At 36.6% G+C, this 22,929-nt stretch overlaps 1 protein-coding gene across 1 annotated transcript in view; it reads left to right on the top strand.

Annotated features, from left to right (window-relative positions):
• LOC127867764 (uncharacterized) overlaps positions 1-22,929 on the top strand; it is a 56,171-nt gene that overhangs the window by 26,496 nt on the left and 6,746 nt on the right. Inside the window, exons 5-10 of the mRNA XM_052409147.1 lie at positions 450-607; positions 3,501-3,595; positions 4,304-4,403; positions 4,778-4,960; positions 11,140-11,271; positions 21,788-22,102. Coding sequence (XP_052265107.1) covers positions 450-607; positions 3,501-3,595; positions 4,304-4,403; positions 4,778-4,960; positions 11,140-11,271; positions 21,788-22,102 — 983 coding nt within the window. The remainder of the gene's footprint in view (positions 1-449; positions 608-3,500; positions 3,596-4,303; positions 4,404-4,777; positions 4,961-11,139; positions 11,272-21,787; positions 22,103-22,929) is intronic.

Genomic DNA, 22,929 nt, shown 5'->3' with positions numbered 1-22,929 from the left:
TAGTGCTAATAGTGTAGGAGGAGCAGGTGGCCAGGACGGACTGACGGACAGACGCACATCAATACAATATCCCACGTTTTTCGGATAAAAATCGCTAACTCTATCAGATATTATATGTGACAGCTTGAAGACAGCTCAGTAAAACTGTCACAATTGTGGATCCTTTAAAATGAGTGCATGCTTCTGTGTGATTTTTTATGTCCATAGCTCAAAGGGCAAGGTCAGATATGATTGATACTGTAGTGAATAGACAGTAGATAGATTGTATGGATTTTAACTTTCTCATTTATCAGTCAATTAAAATACAAACTCTTGACAATTGTTAAACAAATTGCCGTCTTGTATATAGAATGAATTTCTTGCCTGAATTAAATACATATATAATATATAATTCATAGCAGTAGTACATACATTTTTATGTATTTTTAAATATAAAACATTTTTTGTAGATGAGAAACTAGCAGCAGAAATGTCTACCAAGAAAATGCGGCGGAAATTCTTAGAGTCAATGAAAAACAGCAACCCTAAATATTATTCCCATCAGATTCAACAGATTATACCTTTTCCAGATAAATTCCCTGTGGCAAATTTGGATTATGGACTAAAGGTATCATTTTGTTGAACTTTCTTGGTTTGTGAGTTTGTTGATAGGGATCAAAAACTTCTATTTGAGAGAGTCAATATTAGTAAATGTTGCTATGTATTAATATGCAGGTTGTTATAATGGCAAAATGGATCTTTTTTATCATACCAGCATTTGTAAGAATGAAAAATTTGTGCTGCACAGTTGGACAGTCTTATGCCATTCCCTGTTTGAAATAGTTTAGCCTGGTCTTTTCCTGCTCTATCTAAGGGTACTAGAAACTGACCCATTCTCAAAGCAAAATGGTAAAAAGTTGACAATTTAAAGAAATAATTCCCTCCCCCCCCCCCCCCAAATTTTTTTTGTTACACGATTATTATGCCCCCATTCGAAGAAGAGGGGGTATATTGTTTTGCTGGATGTCGGTCTGTCGGTAGACCAGTTAGTTTCAGATCAATAACTCATCAAGGAATTAACCGATTGGCTTGATACTTCCCATGTGCATTGGCCTTGGACAGTAGATGACCCCTATTGAAATTCGGGTCACTATGGCAAAGGTCAAGGTCACTATCACAAAAAGTGTGAAAATTGTTTCCGATCAATAACTCGCCAACGAATTGACCGATTGGCTTGATAATTTCGCATTTGCATTGGCCTTGTACAGTGGATGACCCCTATTGATATTTGGGTCACTTGGTCAAAAGTCAAGGTCACTATTACAATAAGTGTGAAAATCATTTCCAATCAATAACTTGTCAACAAATAGACTGATTGGCTTGATACTTCACATGCGCATTGGCCTTGTATAGTAGATGACCCCTATGGAAATTGGGGTCACTAGGTCAAAGGTCATGGCCACTGTAACAATAAGTGGGAAAATCGTTTCTGATAAATAACTTGATAACGAATGGACAGATTGGCTTGATACTGATCATGTTCATTGGCCTTGGACAGTAGATGATCCCTATTGAAATTGGGGTCACTAAGTCAAAGGTCAAGGTCACTGTCAAAAAAAGTGTGAAAATTGATTTCGATCAATAACTCGTCAAAGAATTGACTGATAGGCTTGATACTTCATGTGTGTTGGCCTTTGACAAAGTATGACCCCTATTGAAATTGGGGTCACTAGTTCAAAGCCTGTTTGGGGGGCATAAGTCTCCCACCGCGGAACTCTTGTTTTGTCTTACCTTTATTTGAATTTACTCTTACAAAGTAGATAACTGTAATTTATAGATTTAGATTTTCCAAAATCAGTGGACTTTTTTTTGCAGAAAAATTCCCTATTCATAAATTGCTCCCAAAATGGACAGGATCTTTTTATTACCCCTTTTTATGCCCCAGAAGGGTGGCATATAGTGTTTATGCTCCCTCCAAAAATTTTGGGGGGAGCATATAGTCGCCGCTTCGTCTGTTCGTCTGTCCGTGTGTCCGTCCGTGCACAATTTTTGTCTGGGCTATTTTTCAGCAACTAATGACCGGAATTCAATGAAACTTTATGTGATCCTTCACTACCAAGAGGAGATGTGCATATTATCAGCGGGTTCTGGTCGGATGATTTTTTACAGAGTTATGGCCCTTTGAAATTTTCCATTAACTGTACATATAGTGCAATTCTTGTCCTGGCTATTTCTCAGCAACTAATGACCGGAATTCAATGAAACTTTATGGGAATCTTCACTACCAAGAGGAGATGTGCATATTATCAGGGGGTTCTGGTCGGATGATTTTTTACAGAGTTATGGCCCTTTGAAATTTTCCATTAACTGTACATATTGTGCAATTCTTGTCCGGGCTATTTCTCAGCAACTAATGACCGGAATTCAATGAAACTTTATGGGAAGCTTCACTACCAAGAGGAGATGTGCATATTATCAGCGGGTTCTGGTCGGATGATTTTTCACAGAGTTATGGCCCTTTGAAATTTTATATAAAAAATCTTGTCCCCCCCAACTACTGTGCCCTCAAGACGTTTCCTTTTATCTGAATATACAGTGCAATATTGTGACAGAAAAAACCTTTGGGGAGCATCACCTGTCTCCCACGGTTTCTTGTTTAACTGTCCGTCAGTCCGTCCGTCTGTCTGTCTGTCAGTCAGTCAGTCTTAAAATCTGACTGTTAAAATCTTAGATGTTAAAAAAAAAACATGCTAAAATTCACATGGATATACAAAATTTTGTGAACAATATGACTTCTTTACAAGAAACGTATTTTGATGAAATTAACAGATGCATTACAAAATGCTTAATGTATGATTATTTAACATATATTTATGTAAATTACTCATAATGTATTATAATTTGTGTTTGCGTGAAAATATTTTTTACCATTAAAACTTGAAAAGAATGACCACATTCCCTAAAAATCAGAAAAATGGCTGCAAAGTGAATTTGTGTTCACACAAAACTTTAAAAGGGTTTGTTAATTATTACTAAATTTATACTATTTCAAGCATGTTGTAAAACACTCAAAATAACATTCTGCAAGTGTCTTGTTTTTAACATATTTAATTGAAGTATATCACTTGCATGCTGCATTCAGTGAAATATTTTTTGTTATGAGGCACCTAATTTGGATCACTGATATTGGATGTAATTGGATGGATGATGATTTGTTCATGACATGGATGAAAAGCGCTTTTAAGATGTCTAATAAAAAAGCTTGTCTTATGAAAACAAATGAGCCATGCTGTGTAAAAAGTATGCACAAGCTAATCAGGGACAACACTTTCTTCCTAAACTGGATTTTTTTGCAAAGAGGATACTTTAAACAGAAAATATCTTGAAAGCGAAAAGTGTCGTCCCAGATAAGCCTGTGCGGACTGCACAGGTTAATCTGAAACGACACTTAAAGCACATGCGTTAAAACCCTTTTTAACTGAGCACTGCCAAACTTATGTTGATTGTTTTACTTGTTTCAGGCGCTGCAGATGATTCAGACTGGTGAGATCACTCGTGCTGGCAAAATACAGCTGATAGATACAATATTCCATGAACTGATCAAATATACTGGCCTGTAAGTTTAACCACTTTCTTTTACTTTCTCCTAAAACGTGTAATTATACTTTCATGAAAGTAATGCAAACAGTCTGTCTGCCCATGGGACTTTGGAAACAAAATGTTCAAAAGGGTGGGGTTGAAATGCAAGATTGCAGGACTTATTGTCTAGTGATATTTGTTTTTAAAAGATAGTAGTACTTGAATTTCACAGAAAAACTATCTGCGGGTAACAATCTCTGTGATTGCAGTCCACACAGGCTTAGCAGGGATGACACTTATCGCCTAAACTTTATTTTTGCTAGGAAGCGACTTTCTTTAAACGGAAAAATATCATAAAAGGGGAAAGTGTCGTCCCTTATTAGCCTGTGCGGACTGCACAGGGCAATCTGGGATGACACTACGCACATGCATTAAACCACCTTTTCACAGCACGGATATATAAATTCAACTGTGGCTTATTGGTTTATAAGGCACAACTGTTTAAAAAAAATAATATTCTCTTTTGTTATGTAGGCGTGTCATTATTATAGCATTTGATGAACTATTAATTAGTATATCATTCTAAATTTTTATTGCTAAAGCATTGAGCTATGATATAACTATTTTTATAAAAGTCTATTCTAATATATGTGCACATTTAAATGATTACAAATGTGTCATAATTTCCTATTTAAATAAGCAAAACTGAAGCAAAATGTGACTTCAGCTGTTATAATGCTTTCAGCTACCCTACCCCTACCCAGAAAATGGCTGTGGCAAATGCAATAGTGGAAACATTTCCCACTCTTGCTGCCAAAATGAAAGCAAGCCACATTTCTCCAGCGGTATGTATTTTGGGATAATTTGTGCATGGTTTAATTATGCATGCTTGCGGTATTTAATCTGCAATTTGATTTCTAATGCTCATAGGACTGTGGACTTATCAATGCTTGTTTAACCTGTCGCTGAATCATTTTAAATATTTAAAAATTAGTGCCAAAGAAATGGATAAGCAATTGTTGTTTACTTAGAGAAAATTGGGATAATATGACAAATTGTTGGTCTGAAATGGTGTAACACAATGTTTTTCCATGACTTGTATGGTATTTCAAAAGGTAGAGTTTTTTTATTAAGCCAAAATACTAATATCAAGTTTTCTGCAATAGATTAAATTCAAAACTTACAGCATTTAAACATAATGTTACTCCCTCCTCTGCAGGATTCCTGGTATGTGATTCTGTGTGACAAGTTCCGGAACGAGCGCCGTGGGCTGGGTGGTGTTGGGGCCTCTCCCAGGGTGGGGAAAGGCAAGCGGGACCACCAGGACCAGCACGCTATCGCCCTAGCAACTGACCACCAGGTAGCCATGGAGACCGCAGAGATGTCACAAGGTCATGTGGAGGTAAACAATTCCTTGCATATTGTGATCATTTAGTCTCATAAGAATAATTGTTTAGAATAGAGGGGCATTCATTTCTGTAGGTGTTTTGTGCATTAGAAAGGTAATTTGTTACTGACTGACAAAATGGCGTCTTTTTAAGGTTTTTTTTTGCAAGAAGAGGAGATGAATTTTCACCCTGTTTGCCACTTTCTGTTTCTTTAAAATGAATATCGCTTTGCATTGGTCTTGCTTCCAGTGGGTCTTAGCTCACCTGGCCATTATAAACTATTGTGGTCTTCCTATGTCTTGCATCCTGCAAAGTGCATTGTGTGTCATCAACTTTATGCTTGTTATACCCGGCCATAGGGGGAGAGATATTGTTTTGGCGTTGTCCGTCCTTCCGTCCGTCTGTCCGGCACTTTTGTGTCCAGACTCATATCTTGGAAGTGCTTTGGAGGATTTCATTGAAACTTGGTATGAGTATATATATTGATAAGAGGATGATGCACGCCAAATAGCATTGTACACCGTCTGTTAATAACAGAGTTATGGCCCTTTGTATCTTGAAAAAATGCTTTTTTGTGTGTCCGGAGCCATATCTTGGAAGTGCTTTGGCTGATTTCATTGAAACTTGGTATGAGTATATATATGGATAAGAGGTTGATGCATGCCAAATGGCATTGTACACCATCTGTTAATAACGGAGTTATGGCCCTTTTTGTATCTTGAAAAAATGCTTTTTTGAGTGTCAAATATAACACTTTTGTGTCCAGAAGCACATTGGCGGGGGATATCAATTCTACGAATTTGTTTGTTAATCCTCTAGAGGGCATATTTTTCATCCAATCTTTATGATATTTGGTCAGAATAATTATGCAGACAATATTTTGGCCAAATTCAGATCTTGGTCATATGTGTTTAAACAACTAAGTCACAAGGTCAAATTTTAGAAAAACAATGTTATCACTTTAGAGGCCACATTTATGACTCAATTGTGATGAAACTGGGTCAGCAAAATATTTATCAAGACAATATGTAGGCCAAGCTCGAATCTGGGTCATGTTGGTCTACACACTATGTCATAAGGTCAGATCTTAGAAAAAACAACTTTTAGCTTCTTAACACTCTAGAGCCGGCAAGTATTATCCAATTTGGTGAAATATGGTACAGATTTGACAATATCTTGTCTTAGTTGGAATCAGGTCAAATCTTGGATAAAATTTCAGAAAAACCTTCTTACCACACAAGAGTCCAGATATATGGCTAAATGTTGATGAAACTTGGTCATGATGTCTATTTTGACAATATCTAGGCCAAGTTTTTATCTGGATTATTCTTAAACAAGGTAACCAGATCACAGTCTGCAAAATTAATCCATCGCCTGAATGCCAAAGCGATGAAATCTCGGCTCTGGCGATAGAAAAAAAAAGATCGCCTGAATTGTGTTGAAAAAAAATCAGAGAAAATAAACCAATAAAAAATCAATTTACGCATTTCAAGTGTAAATTCTTACAGTGACACCGCTTGGTTACTTCCCTTAGTTTTCTAACATTAGTGATCTTTCTTAGATGTTATAGAGAGTGTAAAGTCCGCCTCGTTTACCGTAAATACACAAATATAATACGCACTTTTTACCTGCCAAATTATTCTTCAAGTAGGGGGTGCGTATTATATACAAATAAAGAGCAGAACAAAAATTTTCCTGTGAAAATTTTCAACTTAATTGTTGTAATTCTCTGTGTGTCAGCCATTTTGAATAACACCGTAACATTGAAGGGGGCCAACTGTGCTTACGGTAATTGTCATGGCTTCACCGTATATTACCTACATGCTAAATAAACCAACCATCGGTATTATAGATATATATTAAAATAATACTTATTATTTTATTATTATAATTATTATCATTCTGAATATTGTCAAATGGAAATAAATGTTATAAAAAAAAACAGTGTCTCTGTTTCTTTCTTTTGCAATAATGACTGCTTGCCCTGGGTGTCAGCAGATGGCCCATGTGTTATCGGTAAATGTGTTGAGAATGGCCATTGCTTATCAGCGGGACCCGTGTATTTGAGGTGTTAATAAAAGGGGCCAGATTAGGGGGCCTGAGTGAACGATTGCAAATTGACACTTATTGACACTTACCGTAAAGGGTCTTTATAAACACAAAAGCTTAGCATTGGGCATCATTATCTTCCAAACAGCCTACTGACTACATATCGTGAAATTAACAGCATCAACTGCGATCAAAACAGCTCCAAATCACTTAAATCTTAAAAAATTAATTGTCTTGAAATTGTAGAAAAAGGCACTTTAGCGCCGATCTTGTAATTGTCAAAATGGGCAAAATACTTGCATCGTACACTGCCAAGGAAAAGCTTGCGGCTATTTCCTATGCAGAGGCACATGACAACAGAGCAGCTGGACGCGAGTTTGGCTGTAATGAAGCCTGTGTTCGTCTGTGGCACAAGCAGAAACCCAACGATGTCGAGAGCGATTTCAAGGGATTCGACGAAAGTGACCTGTGATCGACTCGTCACTAGCAAGAAACAACAAAACAGCTCTTTTAAGAGCAACAATTTGTCTTAGAAAGAATTGTCTTAAAATTGTCACATTGGTATCAAATCAACCATATGATTGCGTAAATAAAACAATCAACAGTAATATAATCAATAGTCAGAGATATTTATTATGCAACTGTCATGACAACTGCCCGATAACACATCACGATCAATAATCCGGGGTTTTAATGTGAAACAGATAGTTGATAAAGCCAAATTGATTTGCTATTTTCAAAACACCAAAATATATTGACATAGTTTTTCGGAAATGACAGCGTCATGGCAGATATCGGGCACTGTTTTTTTAGCTCAACTGTTTTCGGAGCAAACCCGAGGTATTGTCATAGCCAGCTTGTTGCGTCCGCCGTGCTAAAACCTTAACATTGGCTCCAAAGTCAAAGTGCTCCCGCCTACAACTTTGAAACTTCATATGTAGATGCACCTTGATGAGTTCTACACACCACACCCAATTTTGGGTCACTAGGTCAAAGGTAAAGGTCACTGTGACCTTCAAAAATAAAAAATAAAAAAATTCTGACAAGCTTTCATTTATTCAAAACTGCGACGGCAGCCGAGCGTTGGCACCCGTTATGCGGTGCTCATGTTTAGTGCGTATTATACTAGATGATTTTGCAAGGGATTTTATAAAGTAAGTAAAACGGTTGAATGTGTGTTATTAATAGCTTTGAAATAAGCAAAAAAACGTAACAGTGTTTATTATTTATATGATTTAGATTGATACCAGTGAGCACCGGCTTTGTATTTTTAGCTCACTTGTCACGAAGTGACATGGTGAGCTTATGTGACCGTGTGATGTCCGTCGTCCGTATGTGTGTTCGTCCGTGCGTGTGTGCGTGTGTCCATCAACAATTTGTTTGTGTAGACAGTAGAGGTCACAGTTTTCATCAAATCTTTATGAAATTTGGTCAGATTGTTTATCTTGATGAAATCTGGGTTGTGATTGTATTTTGGTAATCTGGGGCCAAAAACTAGGTCACTAGGTCAAAAACTAGGTCACATAATAGGTCAAATAATAGAAAAACCTTGTGTAGACAATAAAGGTCGCAGTTTTCATCCAATCTTTATGAAATAGGGTCAGAATGTTTATCTTGATGAAATCGGAGTTGGGATTGTATTTGGGTCATCTGGGGTAAAAAACTAGGTCACTAGGTCAAAAACTAGGTCAAATAATAGAAAAACCTTGTGTAGACAGTAGAGGTCACAGTTTTCATCCAATCTTTATTCAATTTGGTCAGAATGTTTATCTTGATGAAATCTGAGTTGGGATTGTATTTGGGTCATCTTGGGTCAAAAACTAGGTCCCTAGGTCAAAAACTAGGTCAAATAATAGCAAAACCTTGTGTAGACAGTAGAGGTCACAGTTTTCATCCAATCTTTATGAAATTTGGTCAGAATGTTTTTCTTGATAAAATCTAGGTTGGGAATGTATTTGGGTCATCTGGGGTTAAAAACTAGGTCACTAGGTCAAAAACTAGGTCAAATAATAGAAAAACCTTGTGTAGACAATAGAGGTCGCAGTTTTCATCCAATCTTTATGAAATTTGGTCAGAATGTTTATCTTGATGAAATCTAGGCTGGGATTATATTTGGGTCATCTGAGGTCAAAAACTAGGTCACTAGGTCAAATAATAGAAAAACCGTAAACAATTTGTCTTTGTAGACAGTAGAGGTCACAGCTTTCATCCAATCTTTATGAAATTTGGTCAGAATGTTTATCTTGATGAAATCTGGGATGAGATTGTATTTGGGTCATGTGGGGTCAAAAACTAGGTCACTAGGTCAAAAACTAGGTCACTAGGTCAAAAACTAGGTCACTAGGTCAAATAATAGAAAAACCTTGTGTAGACAACAGAGGTCACAGTTTTCATCCAATCTTTATGAAATTTGGTCAGAATTTTTTATCTTGATGAAATCTGGGTTGGGATTGTATTTGGTTAGTCAGGTGAGCGATTTAGGGCCATCATGGCCCTCTTGTTACTGGTAAATACTTGGTGCCGAGAATTACACTTTATTGTACTGCTAAGGTCACCAATGTTTAAACTGAATTTTTTCTGGCCATGAAAAATAACCTCTGTTTATGACATTTTCTAGACAGTAGATGTCACATTTTTCATCCAATCTTAATGAAATTTGGTCAGAATGTTTATCTTGATAAAATCTGGGTTGGGATTGTATTTGGGTCATCTGGGGTCAAAAACTAGGTCACTAGGTAAAAAACAAGTCACTAGGTCAAATAATAGAAAAAACCTTGTATAGACAATGGAGGTCACAGTTTTCATCCAATCTTTATGAAATATGGACAGAATGTTTATCTTGATGAAATCTAGGTTTGGATTGTATTTGGTTAGTCAGGTGAGCGATTCAGGGCCATCATGGCCCTCTTGTTATATAAATACGATCAAAATCATGGTTCTTAATTAATGCAGCCTCCTTGTACGCATGCCCCTTGCCTCTAAGTGTTTTGAACCAGGTTTCAGGGCTTTAATTGGATATAAATTTTCTTTAGCCACCCAAAAGGAAACTTGTCATCATTATTTTTTTATTCTTTCCATTAACACATACAACATAGATATATTTGTATTATAAGAGCATATATATATATTTGTCAGACATCTTGTTCTGTGTCTATGTATACCTGCTTACATACATGAGTGTGAACTTCACTTATTCAGTACCTACATGTTATATTCATGGTAATGTTGGCATGAAGAAAACGTTGTTGCCAACTGGAAATTTCCTTAGGCACATTTGCTTTCTTTAAACAATCGGCGACTTTGGAGTATGTCAGAGTAAGCCCTGTGTAGCTTACTGGCAGATTGAGCTTGGCAGAGTACAATTAGTCTAATTAAGTTAATGGAATAAATGTTGAAAACCTTTTTTTGTGACAAAGCCATGTTTTTGTGTGTGCTTTTTTAAAGCTGACTCAATTGTCATATTAAGGCCTTATTCACAAAGTGCCCTCTTGCACAAAGTTATAATTGATCCAATAGTAACAGTTGTTAGCTATAAAAAATTGTTTAGATATTATTTCATTTCATGTATTTTCAATGAAATTGATATTTTCACTACTGAATACTTTTTATGCCCCTGGTAGGGTGGCATATAGCATTTAAACTGTCTGTCCGTCCGTCTGCCAGTCCGTCCGAAAACTTTAACATTGGCCATAACTTTTGCAATATTTAAGATAGCAACTTGATATTTGGCATGCATGTGTATCTCATGGAGCTGCACATTTTGAGTGGTGAATGGTCAAGGTCATCATTCAAGGTCAAAAGTCAAAAAATACAATCCAAGGGAAGTAATAAGCTTGAAAATGGAGATAATTTCTAAACAAGCCAAATAATATATTGAAATTTAATTTCAAAGCGGCGCAATAGGAGGCATTGTGTTTCTGACAAACACATCTCTTGTTATATCTAAGAAGTAAAGCCAGAATGCAAGCTTCAGGTTTTATTCTGTGTGTGGCTAATCAATATCTTAGGTTTGGCAATGAAGAAAGCAAAGAAGAAAATATAACTTGAATCAATTAAGAAAGGTCTTAAATTAAATTTGATTTTCTGAGGGACTACAAACAAGTCAACATGGTGGTAAAGCTTTAATATTTTCAATACCTCACAGGAGATGGCCTCCAACAGCATGGCTTCCCAGTCTGCAGTGACGCAGGCAGCAGTAGCTGAGGAGACTGGTTCCCAGTACTCGCAGGCGAATGCTTTACATCCTGGGTACCAGCATGGATACACACCTGCACAGGTATAGACATGTTGGCTAGAGTAGCGCTGTACATTGTAGCCAATGTTGTACCGTTACATGTTGTGTGAGTAAGACTTCTTAATTAAATGTGGACTTACTGTGCTTTAAACTTCAGAGGGACAGGTGGTGTGTTTAAAGTGAGGCCAAAAAGAAAAATAGTTGTGTTTCAGGTCACCTCCTGAAAAAAAGTAGGGTCGGTAGGTAGGAAAAACTTATTATTATTTAAAATTCTTTTTATTTTTCATGTTTTCCATAAATCAGTGTAAAGTGTTGAACACTGTTCTAATATCTAAATATAGCAGTTTGGATCAGTTATATCAAATATTTGTTGTTAGATATTTCACACAATGTTAACTCTTTACCATCTGAAGGTGAACATTTTCATTTTGCTGCAGACTACTTTTAGTTCTTTAATATTGTGAAAAACCTTTTATATGTAAATAGTTATAAAAAGTAATGTTGCAAAAGGAGGTAGTACTTTTGATAAGCAATTTCTTTTTTTTGCCACAATGCTTTTTGAAAGTTGTCTGCTGTATCAAATAGTAAGGCACATAACTGTGGCGATAGGTGGAAAGGAGTGAACTCATCTTTGTGACTTCAATCCAAAATGCAAATTTCTTGTGTTTTAATGGCATGTTCCGGCTTGATGAAAACATTTGTTCAAATTGAAGGACAAAATGGACGACGCCATGTTTACAATCAAACGGAACGCCGGATATCGATTTTGCGGGAAAAACAGGCTGGTCCCCCGATTGCACAATGTGTATAATATAAAGCGTTCGCGGCGACGGGATGTTATTTTGCAGGTCACAATACAATAATTCTGGTAATCGCCTAATTCGACCGGACGGAGATGGAAAAAAATCGCCGAACTCGGAACTCGACGAGGAAAAATTAACAAAAAAGGCAAATATTGGATAATAAGTTTTTGGGTCGGCCCCAAAAAGATAGGGTCGGTCGGGTGACCGAAAACACAACTATTCTTCTTTTTGGCCTGAGTGCTAGTTCTGCTTTAAAGGTGTTGTATCTGTAAAATAATAGCCTTGTTTTGTATACAAATGTTTACAATATTTAAAATAAGTAAAAATCTTTGTGTAAGAAAAATAAGTTAAACAAAATGTTCCCAAATAACAGATGATTTAAAGTCGTGAGGAATGTCAGCTTTCTGCGTCTGAGCATCAGTAAATGTGAACTACTATGGCCATGTTATAGCGTTTTTGGTTCTTCAAAATGTACCTTTAGACGCCAGCTGGCACCCATTTAGCTTTAAAGGTATTTTGTTTTCCCCTACCGGTTATACCGTAAGGGACTTATGGTTTGCGCTCTGTGTGTCTGTTTGTCAGTCCATCATTCTGTCACACTTTTCTGTATCCTGCGATAACTTTAAAAGTTCTTCATATTTGTTCATGAAACTTTAAACATGGATAGATGGCAATATGGACATTATGCACGTCATTTCATTTTGTTCCTACGTCAAAAATTCTGGTTTCTATGGCAACAAATATAAAAAATAAAAGAATCTGACAATGGTGGAGCCGGTAGGGGACATATATTGCTTCGCAATAGTCTTGTTTGTTTTATTCGTTTATAGTTGTCAATATTATTGAAATGAAATATCAACACATTTCTGAAAAAGATACAGATTCAGCATCTTTAATGTATTTGTGTTCTCTTTAGTTACTGCAGATTCATTGCTTCCGCTAGTGAAATGATACATGTTTCATCAGATCTTAACAAAACTGTATAGAAGTATCTTTTGAAATCAAATGCAGTCCAAGTTCCATAACTAGCTTATTTGCAGTTGGCAAATCTATGGTTTGGCAGGTGGCAGATTAAATTTTTCTGCTATTTAAATGATACAGGTTTCATCAGATCAATTAAGAGCCGATTTAGAGCAGGTTCTTCAGTATTGTTGCAATTAATGTATAAACAACTTTCAGAATGATCTGTTTCGGCTTTCTAACTTGTACCGTTTTCATTGTAACCTCAACAAACTTTCTGAAAATGTTCGTTTACATAAAATGAAGCCCAGGTTTGATAACTAGCCAATTTCTACTCTAGAAGTCTTGTGCTTTAGTTAAAAACAATTGTAAAATAGGCAGTTTCTGCTCTTGAACTGGTACAGTTTTAATTCAAGCGTCGCCAAACAATTTGACAATTGTTTTTGACATAATGGTGGACAAGTTTGTTATTCAGCTAATTGGCACCAAAGTAAGTGGAATATGCCATTCTCTTACAGATACAATTTTCTTTGAAACTACACTAGACTTTCTGCAAAGGGTTCTGGATAAGTTCAATTACCATCCGAAAAGCGCTATTCATTTAAGAGTTATTTCCCTTTGTTTATACAAAAAAATGCCAATTTTGCACATTCACCACTCTTAACTCATCCACCTTTCACCAAATCTGCACCAAATTGTTCATGTATGGAGTCCATTTTTCTTGTCCATGATCTTTTTGATTTTGTATTGTTTTGTTTGTTATAGCTAAAGTTCTAGAGCCTAGACATATGGTTCATTTTATTCTTTTATTATCCCCTCGCTAAAGGCGGAGGGGTATAGAATTAGCGTTGTCCGTCTGCCAGTTGGTCTGTTTATCTGTCCCTCCGTCTGTCTGTCCGTCCATCTGTCACAATACTTTAAGGCTATATCTCAGAAACTATATAAGATATCAACATGAAACTTCATGATTAAGAACCATAACCCTACACTTTAATGAGAGTTATTGCCCTTTGCTTTTTAGCTCACCTGTTTGCTCAGGTGAGCTTTTGTGACTGGTCTTTGTCCGTCGTATGTCCATCCGTCTGTTAATATTTGCTCGTAAACACTCTAGAGGCCACATTTCTTGTCCCATCTTCATGAAACTTGGTCAGAAGCTTTGTCCCAATGAAATCTCGGCCGAGTTCGAAACTGGGTTGTGCCGGGTCAAAAACTAGGTCTCTAGGTCAAAAAAAAGAAAAACCTTGTAAACACTGTAGAAGTCACATTTCATGCCCAATCTTCATGTAACTTTGTCAAAATGTTTGTCTTAATGATATCTTGGGTGAGATCAAAAGTGGTTCCGATCCGTTGAAAAACATGGCCGCCAGTGGGCGGGGCAGTTTTCCTTATTTGGCTATAGAGAAACCTTGTAAACACTCTAGAAGTCACAATTTTTGCCCAATCATCATGAAAATGGTCAAAACATTGGTTCAATTGATGTCTCGGACGAGTTCGAAAATGGTCGAGATCGGTGAAAAAACATGGCCACAAGTGGGCGGGGCATTTTTCTCTATATGTATATAGTGGCAGTTTTCCCTATTTGGCTATAGAGAAACCTTTTTAACACTCTAGAAGTCACAATTTTTGCCCAATCATCATGAAAGTTGGTCAAAACATTGGTTTTATTGATATCTCAGATGAGTTTGAAAATGGTCGGGATCGGGGAAAAAACATTGCCGCCAGTGGGCGGGGCACTTTTCTCTATATGTATATAGTGAAAACATGTGAACACAGTAGAAGTCACATTTTTGGCCCACTTTTCATGAAATATGCTCAGAACATTTGTGTCCTTTATACGAGAGTTGAGTTAAAAAAATGAAAAATGGATCCAGTCAGTTGAATAACATGGCTGCTGGGAGGGGGGCAGTTTTCTCATTATGCCCCCCCCCCCTTTCGAAGAATAGGGGGTATTTTGTTTTGCTCATGTCGGTCCGTCCGTCCACCAGATGGTTTCCTGATGATAACTCAAGAGCACTTATGCCAAGGATCATGAAACTTCATAGGTACATTGATCATGACTCGCAGATGACCCCTATTGATTTTCAGGTCACAAGGTCACAATGACCGAAAATAGTAAAATGGTTTCCGGATGATAACTCAAGAACACTAATGCCTAGGATCATGAAACTTCATAGATACATTGATCATGACTCGCAGATGACCCTTATTGATTTTAAGGTCACTAGGTCAAAGGTGAAGGTTAGGTGACCCAAAGCAGTAAATTGGTTTCCGGATGATAACTCAAGAACGCTTATGCCTAGGATCATGAAACTTCACAGATACATTGATCATGACGCGCAGATAACCCCTACTGGTTTTCAGGTCACTAGGTCAAAGGTCAAGGTCAGGACGACCCGAAATAGTAAAATAGTTTACGGATGATAACTCAAGAACGCTTAGGCCTAGGATAATAAAACTTCATAGGTACATTGATCATGACTCGAAAATAACCCCTATTGATTTTTAGGTCACTTGGTCAAAGGTCAAGGTCACGATGACCTGAAATAGTAAAATGGTTTCTGGATGATAACTCAAGAACGCTTATGCCTAGGATCATGAAACTTCATAGGTACATTGATCATGACTCGTAGACGACACCTATTGATTTTCAGGTCACTAGGTCAAAGGTCAAGGTCACGGTGACCCGAAATAGTAGAATGGTTTTCAGATGATAACTCAAGAACGCTTATGCCTAGGATCATGAAACTTCATAGGTACATTGATCATGACTCGAAAATAACCCCTTTTGATTTTTAGGTCACTAGGTCAAAGGTCAAGGTCACGATGACCTGAAATAGTAAAATGGTTTCTGGATGATAACTGAAGAACGCTTATGCCTAGGATCATGAAACTTCATAGGTACAATGATCATGACTAACACATACCCCCTATTGATTTTCAGGTCACTAGGTCAAAGGTCAAGGTCACGGTGACCTGAAATAGTAAAATGGTTTCTTGATGATAACTCAAGAACGCTTATGCCTATGTTCATGAAACTTCATAGGTATATTGATCATGACTCGCAGATGACCCCTATTGATTATCAGGTCACTGGGTCAACGGTCAAGGTCACAGTGCCAAAAAATGTATTCACACAATGGCTGTCAAGGTCACGGTGACTCAACTTAGAAAAATGGTTTCCGGATGATAACTCAAGAATGCTTACGCCTAGGATCATGAAACTTCATAGGTACATTGATCATGACTCGCAGATGAAATAATGATGAAACTTGACCAGGATGTTGGTTTGGACAATATCTAGGTCAAGTTTGACATTTGGTAAATATTGAATGAACCGACTCCTCTCAGGTGAGCGAACTAGGGCCATCTTGGCGGCCCTCTTGTTTTATATCAAACAAGAGAATTGCACCCATCCATTTCTTGTTACTTTAATATTTTGTGAAATGTTACTTTATACTATTCCTGTATACTGGGGGTAGTACTTGACTACTTGTAGGAAAACATTTCCGTCTGTATCACACATTTAGGCATTATATTATTGTTTGTGGTTTTTTAGTGTTTTTTAATTACCAAGATATGGTATATTTTATTACGGCACATCAGAAACAAATGTTGATATTATTGATTTTGATTGAAATATTTTTGTATTACAGTTTTTATGAACTAACCTTTATATGCCCTAATCTTGTCAGTCATAGTGCACCGTCCATCAACATCTGTTGCCAATTTGAAAGAGAAGTTGTTAAATAAAATGATTGACAATGCCATTTGTTTGGTGGATTTACACCACAAATGACCAACCTAAGAAAATGGCTGCAACCTAAAATATTAATGAAGCAATTTTTTTTGCTATAGGCTGTCGTAAAACATGCAAAATGATGTTAAACCAATAAATAATTATAATAAGAATTTAAGTTTTTCATGTCATGTTATCTTTCTACAAACCAACCTAATAGATATAATAAATCCACTTTCAAAATTATTCTACTCTTTGTTCACTGCTTGACCATTTACCAGTGTTCAAATCATTTGCATTGTAAGGAAATGTGAATTTTGGGATGGGGGGGGGGTGATTTTCTTATATGACTAATCTTGAAAACCAATATAATATTATTTTATCCAAAACCTCTGGATTAAAACAAAATCAGCAAAATGTTCCTTGAATGATCTATTGTCAAGTTGCCTCAAATTATTCTCTTGTTAAGAACAGAAATCGCAACCTGGGTGATTATTAATTTTCCTTATCTGTCTTTATTTTCATGGGGTAAAATTATACCTTTTTTTTAATGATTTTGGTTTATTAAAAACATGACTGCCAATAATCCATCATTTTGATTTGTTTTCAGCTCTAAACTTTAATATTTGCAAATATGCCATAACATTTGTATGCAGTAGTATGTACCTTAAACTCAGGGTAATGACAAAAAGCCATCTTGGCGTTCTTGTATGTTTTATATACATGTAATATTTTCATGTGACTGTACTGGCATTTCACACAGTTTTTAGCTCGACTATTATATATGAAATATATATAGTGGAGCTATCCTACTCACCCCGGCGTTGGCGTTCCTGTGTGTGTGAGCGTTGGAATGTTAAAGTTTGCATACCACCTGAAATATTTCCTATTTCCCTTTACATATTGCTTTCATATTTTGCATACTTTTTTACCAACATGACCCTAATCTATAAACAAGAGCAGACAACTGTAACAAGCATTGTGTAAGAATTATGGCCCTTTTTAACCAGGTTTTCCAAAGGAAAAAACTGGTTATTAGATTGGCGAATGCGGGCGGGCTGGCTGGCGGGCTGGCTGGCGGGCTGGCGGAACAAGCTTGTCCGGGCCATAATTATGTCGTTAATTGTCAGATTTTAAAATCATTTGGCACATTTGTTCACCATCATTGGACGGTGTGTCGCGCGAAATAATTATGTCGATATCTCCAAGGTCAAGGTCACACTTTGAGTTCAAAGGTCAAAAATGGCTATAAATGAGCTTGTCCTGGCCATAACTATGTCATTCATTGTGAGATTTTAAAATCATTTGGCACATTTGTTCACCATCATGGTACGGTGTGTCGCACGAAAGAATCACGTCAATATCTCCAATGTCAAGGTCGCCACGACTAAAAATAGATTATTTTTTTTTAAACAAACTTACAAAGGGGGTTAATTTTGTTTGTTCATTTCAAAAGTTCAGTTTGAGTTTTCTCCCTTTATCAGATTTTTTTCACAATGAAAACCTGGTTTTGTGACAATTTTGTCCCTTGTTTCCACTTAGATTTATCATGATAAAGTTTGCGTACCACCTCATATATTCTCTATGTACCTTGTCATATTGCTTTTATATTGTGCATACTTCTTTACCAACATGACCCCAATCTATAAACAGAGCAGACAACTGTAACAAGCATTTTGAAAGAATTATGTTCCCTTTTTATACCTAGAAAATTGCAAATTTGGTTAAGTTTTGTGTTTAGGTTCACTTTATTCCTAAAGTATCAAAGCTATTGCTTTCAGACTTGGAAAACTGGCTAGCTATCGTAAGGGGACTGTACAGGGCAAGTTGCATAACTCTGGTTGGCATTTTAAGGGATTTATGGTCCTTTTTTTGTCCTAGTAACTTTGAATATTTTGTTAAATTTTGTGTTTAGATCGACTTTACTTCTAAAGTATCAGGGCTATTGCTTTCAAACTTCAATTACTTTCTTACTATAATGAGGGTACTGTACCAAGTTGAATTTAACCTTGATATTTGAAAGACCTTGACTCTCAAGGTCAAATTAATAAATTTTGCTTAACTTGCTATAACTTCTTTATTTATGATCAGATTTGAATCATACTTTGACAAAACAACACTTACCTGACATACCACAATGGACTCCAACCAAACCATCCCCCACTCCCCCCCCCAGAACCCCCCCCCCCCCCAAAAAAAAATAATTATACCCTTGAAGGAGGGCATATAGTGATCGGACTTTCCGTTCGTCTGTCCGTCCGTTCGTCTGTCCGTCACACTTTGCGTTTAGGTTTCGAAAAATTCTCATAACTTCTATGTCGCTTCAGATAGCAACTTCATATTTGGCATGAATGTGTATATGGAAAAGGCCTTTCCATACACACACAAAGTTTAACCCCTGTGACCTTGACCTTGAACTTAGGGTCCGCGTTTAGGTTTCGAAATCTGCGTTTAGGTTTCGAAAAATCCTCATAATTTCTATCAAAGCGTTTATAGGGGGCATATGTCATCCTATGGTGACAGCTCTTGTTTTTTCTTATTTGTGAAAGATCATCTAATAAATGGCCACTCACCCCAATTTCCCTGTGATGGCTTATGTTATACTGTCAAGCACTGGAATAGTCGAGCGCTCTGTCTTCTGACAGCTCTTGTTAGAATTTCTTTTATGTTGTTTTATTCAGTTTTGTAACCCTGCCATTTGATGATGTGCATTAAGTATTTTACATGTCTACAGATGCATTTTTGCATCCCTTTCAGTAAACAAATCTTAAATGTGAAAGCACACAAATACCAAGGAGGAAGGAAATTAATAGTTCAATTCTTGTCTTTTATTAGTTCCTTGATTAGGAAACATGTTTTAATTGTTACTTTGTGTAGACCTCTGCTGGTTATAACTGTAAATTTGTTACATTTGTTATCTTTGAAGGATATGAATGGTTAAATAATATAATAAATAAATATATGCAACTGAACTACTGGCTTGTGGGTAATTTTATGTCCCTTATATAGGGGTACTATAACAAAATAGCAGTGGCACTGTCCGTCTGTCTGTCATGTCAGCTGGCAGGCAATCTGGATATATGTCCAATCTTGGCCATAACTTTGCCATATTCTATTGGATTTGAAAATAACTTCTCACAAAATTTCAATGTAAACCTTGAAGAAAGGATGTGTTGCATGCAACAACTGGAGTCCATCTCAAACGGGAAAGAGAAGACATGTTTATCATTGTACAGAAGTGGTAAAAATTGAGCAATGCAATTAATGCTTTAGCCATGTTTGCCATATACAGAACAATGGTCAAATAATGGTCGCTATGGTAATGCACTGTCTACCCATACAACTTTTTGAATTTTACTTTTACCTTAGAAACGAGCAGACAAGCAACAACTTTGAGAATGTGTGTTTATCAAACTGGGATTTTTGTTAATATAAAATTCAAAGAAGACATCATTTGCTGTTTTGTCAATATCTGTTTGCTCCCTTTATTATATTGGCTGGTATAGGGCTTGCATAACTGGAAGTTTAGGAGGAATTCCCAAACATATTTGTGATTGGGCATAAAAAGAGTCTAGCTTGAAGAGATGAACATTTAAGAAGACAATTAATTGTTTATCTTATCTGAATACATTGTTTTCTGAAAAAAATTGATATGTGATCACCTTATGAAAAACAATTGAGCTGGAGTGAAGCTCACTTTTAATAAAAATTAAGAAGAATTCTTGCACTCAATAACTTAATAATAATATGTTATTCATGTATTATGATGAATCTTCATATGAGTTTACTATATGCCAATACATCGCCTGGGATTGCATATGATTGAACAAATTATCATATTGTTAGTTATGAATTCATACTAGTATAAAGGGCAGTGAAGAATAGGTGGAAGTCTTGAACCCAACACATGCAGATGGTACTCATATTCCCTGACCTATTGGCAAGGTCACATATGAGAAAACTGGGCTTTCTGCATGTTCTTAATTGTGGTGCAAGATTAGCTTTCGCAGTCTGCGCAGGCTTACCAGGGACTACTTTTTCCACTTGTATGGTATTTATGGTTGAAAGGAAAGGTATTTATGGTTCAGCCAAAATACACTTAAGGCAGAAAGTGTTGTCCCAGAAAAGTTTGTGTGGACTGCATAGTCTAATCTGGTACAACACATTAGGCACGTTCATGAAGTCCAGTTTTCCGAGTACATGAATCAATAGATCAAGAAATTAATAGATTCATGATCTGTTTGGAATTGTCCCTTATGCAGCATTCCTACCAGTGTTTAGAACATCTTTCTGATGTGGTGAGTAAACATTTTATAAGAAAACAATGCTGCATGTTTGTGTAGGTTTTTTTCTTTGGGAAAACATATCTATTTTGAGTAGAAATGGTTTGTTATAGACAACTTTTACCAAAAATGCATGTTAGCTTGAAAAATGACCTTTTCGCTCTGTACTGTCATGAAATTGTTTGAAATTTTAAACAAATCCATTCATCATTATATACTGCACCCATCAACCATGCAAGTCAGATGAACATTCTTTATAATTGCTCACACATTTTGTTCACTTTCTTTAATTGGGTTGTTGTATGGATAATTATACATTTATATTCTTTTCTTCTGTTATTCTATCATTTTAATATTTGTTATCAAGTATGTTGTCTTAGTTTTGCATATTTAACCCTTTGAGCGCTGGAACCGGAATTTGAAGGCCTTTGCAAACAGATTGGATCCAAATGAGACGCCACAAAACGTGGCGTCTCATCAGGATCCAAACTGTTTGCTATTCTGATAATGTTCTTTGACAAAAATCGAAGAAAATGCTAATTTTAGAAATTCAGCAGAAGACATTTTAGCAGACGACAAATTTCCCAGCATGCAAAGGGTTAAACCAGGTATTTCAAATTGTGATTTTTGTGACCATTTATTTCTTAAAGCAATATGTATAATTTTATGTTACTAGTATTTATTTTGTTACATGCTTCTAATTTAGCCGTAAATTGTCCTTACCAATATTCAATAACTCAGGCAAATGTAAGCATAAAATGTTCCCCCTTTCCTAGATGAGTGTACCCAAGGACAATGCTGTCACGGATCTTACCACGGACGATGACGAGGAAGAGGCGGCCGCCATGTTGCAACAAGCGGCAGAGGCTGAAAAGGCTCTACAGCATCTAGAACACAGCCGTCAGCTGTCCGAGAAGAAAAGATCTGTGCGTCGGAAAACGCACTCTCCAAAGCGTGTTCAGAAGGCTCCAGAGATGCCGATCCTGGACGAGCGTTACGCGGCCAGTCTGCTGGAGTACTACAGCAAACACAAGCCGTACTACCCTGTAGATACGGAGTTCAACAAGCACATGGAGGAGGAGGCTGCCAAGGTGGCAGACATTTTCTCTTGTCTTTTAATATGAGCCTTACTCTGTGAAAAAGGGTTTTTATGCAAGTGAATAACGTGTCGTCCCAGATAAGTTAGACTATTTAGGGATGCCCCTTTCCCTTTTTATTATATTTTTCGTTTTAAGAAAGACTGTTCTTGACAAAGCTCCAGTTTAGACCTAAAATGTCGTCCCCGGTTAGCCTGCGCAGACTGCCAAGGCTAATCTTAGATGACACACATGCATTAAACTCACTTCTTCTCTTAATCCTATACCACTCAGATATGCATTTTGACATGTGTTCAGTTCCTTAGAAAATAAATTTAAATTTAGACCTTTCTTATTAGATTCAATGTGTAAAGGCTTCATTTTCAACTCTAAGATACTGATGAGCAGAGAACAGCATAAATCCTGAACAGACTGCGAATAACATGCAGGCTGTTCTGGTTTTATTCTGGTTGCATACTAGTATAGCCGTTTTCATTGAGCTTTTGAGCGGGAAAAGGTTAAACATGGTTACTATGCTATTCCTTCAGATCAAAGTCCTTTCCATTTTAATGTAAGTTTGTCTTAATTGTTTGGGATTATACAACATTATTTAACAAAACTTCAGTCCTATGAGGGCTGTCACTTAATCTTCTCACAATTTTCTTGGGTATACAGGTTTCTCAGTACTTAGTGCACATACTTATTTACAACTGCCCTAAATATGAAAATTATGAGCTGAGAAAACAAGGATACATGCAAGTACATAGAGTGTCCTTCCAAATTAGCCTGTGTGGTGTGCACAGGCTAATCAGTAAGGACACAATCCACTTTTATGTTAAAAG

This window comes from Dreissena polymorpha, chromosome 2 (genome assembly GCF_020536995.1).
Source record: "Dreissena polymorpha isolate Duluth1 chromosome 2, UMN_Dpol_1.0, whole genome shotgun sequence".
In the NCBI taxonomy this organism is placed as follows: domain Eukaryota; kingdom Metazoa; phylum Mollusca; class Bivalvia; order Myida; family Dreissenidae; genus Dreissena; species Dreissena polymorpha.
Note: the sequence above shows the minus strand (reverse complement) of the source record. Positions and strands in the feature narration are given on the sequence as shown.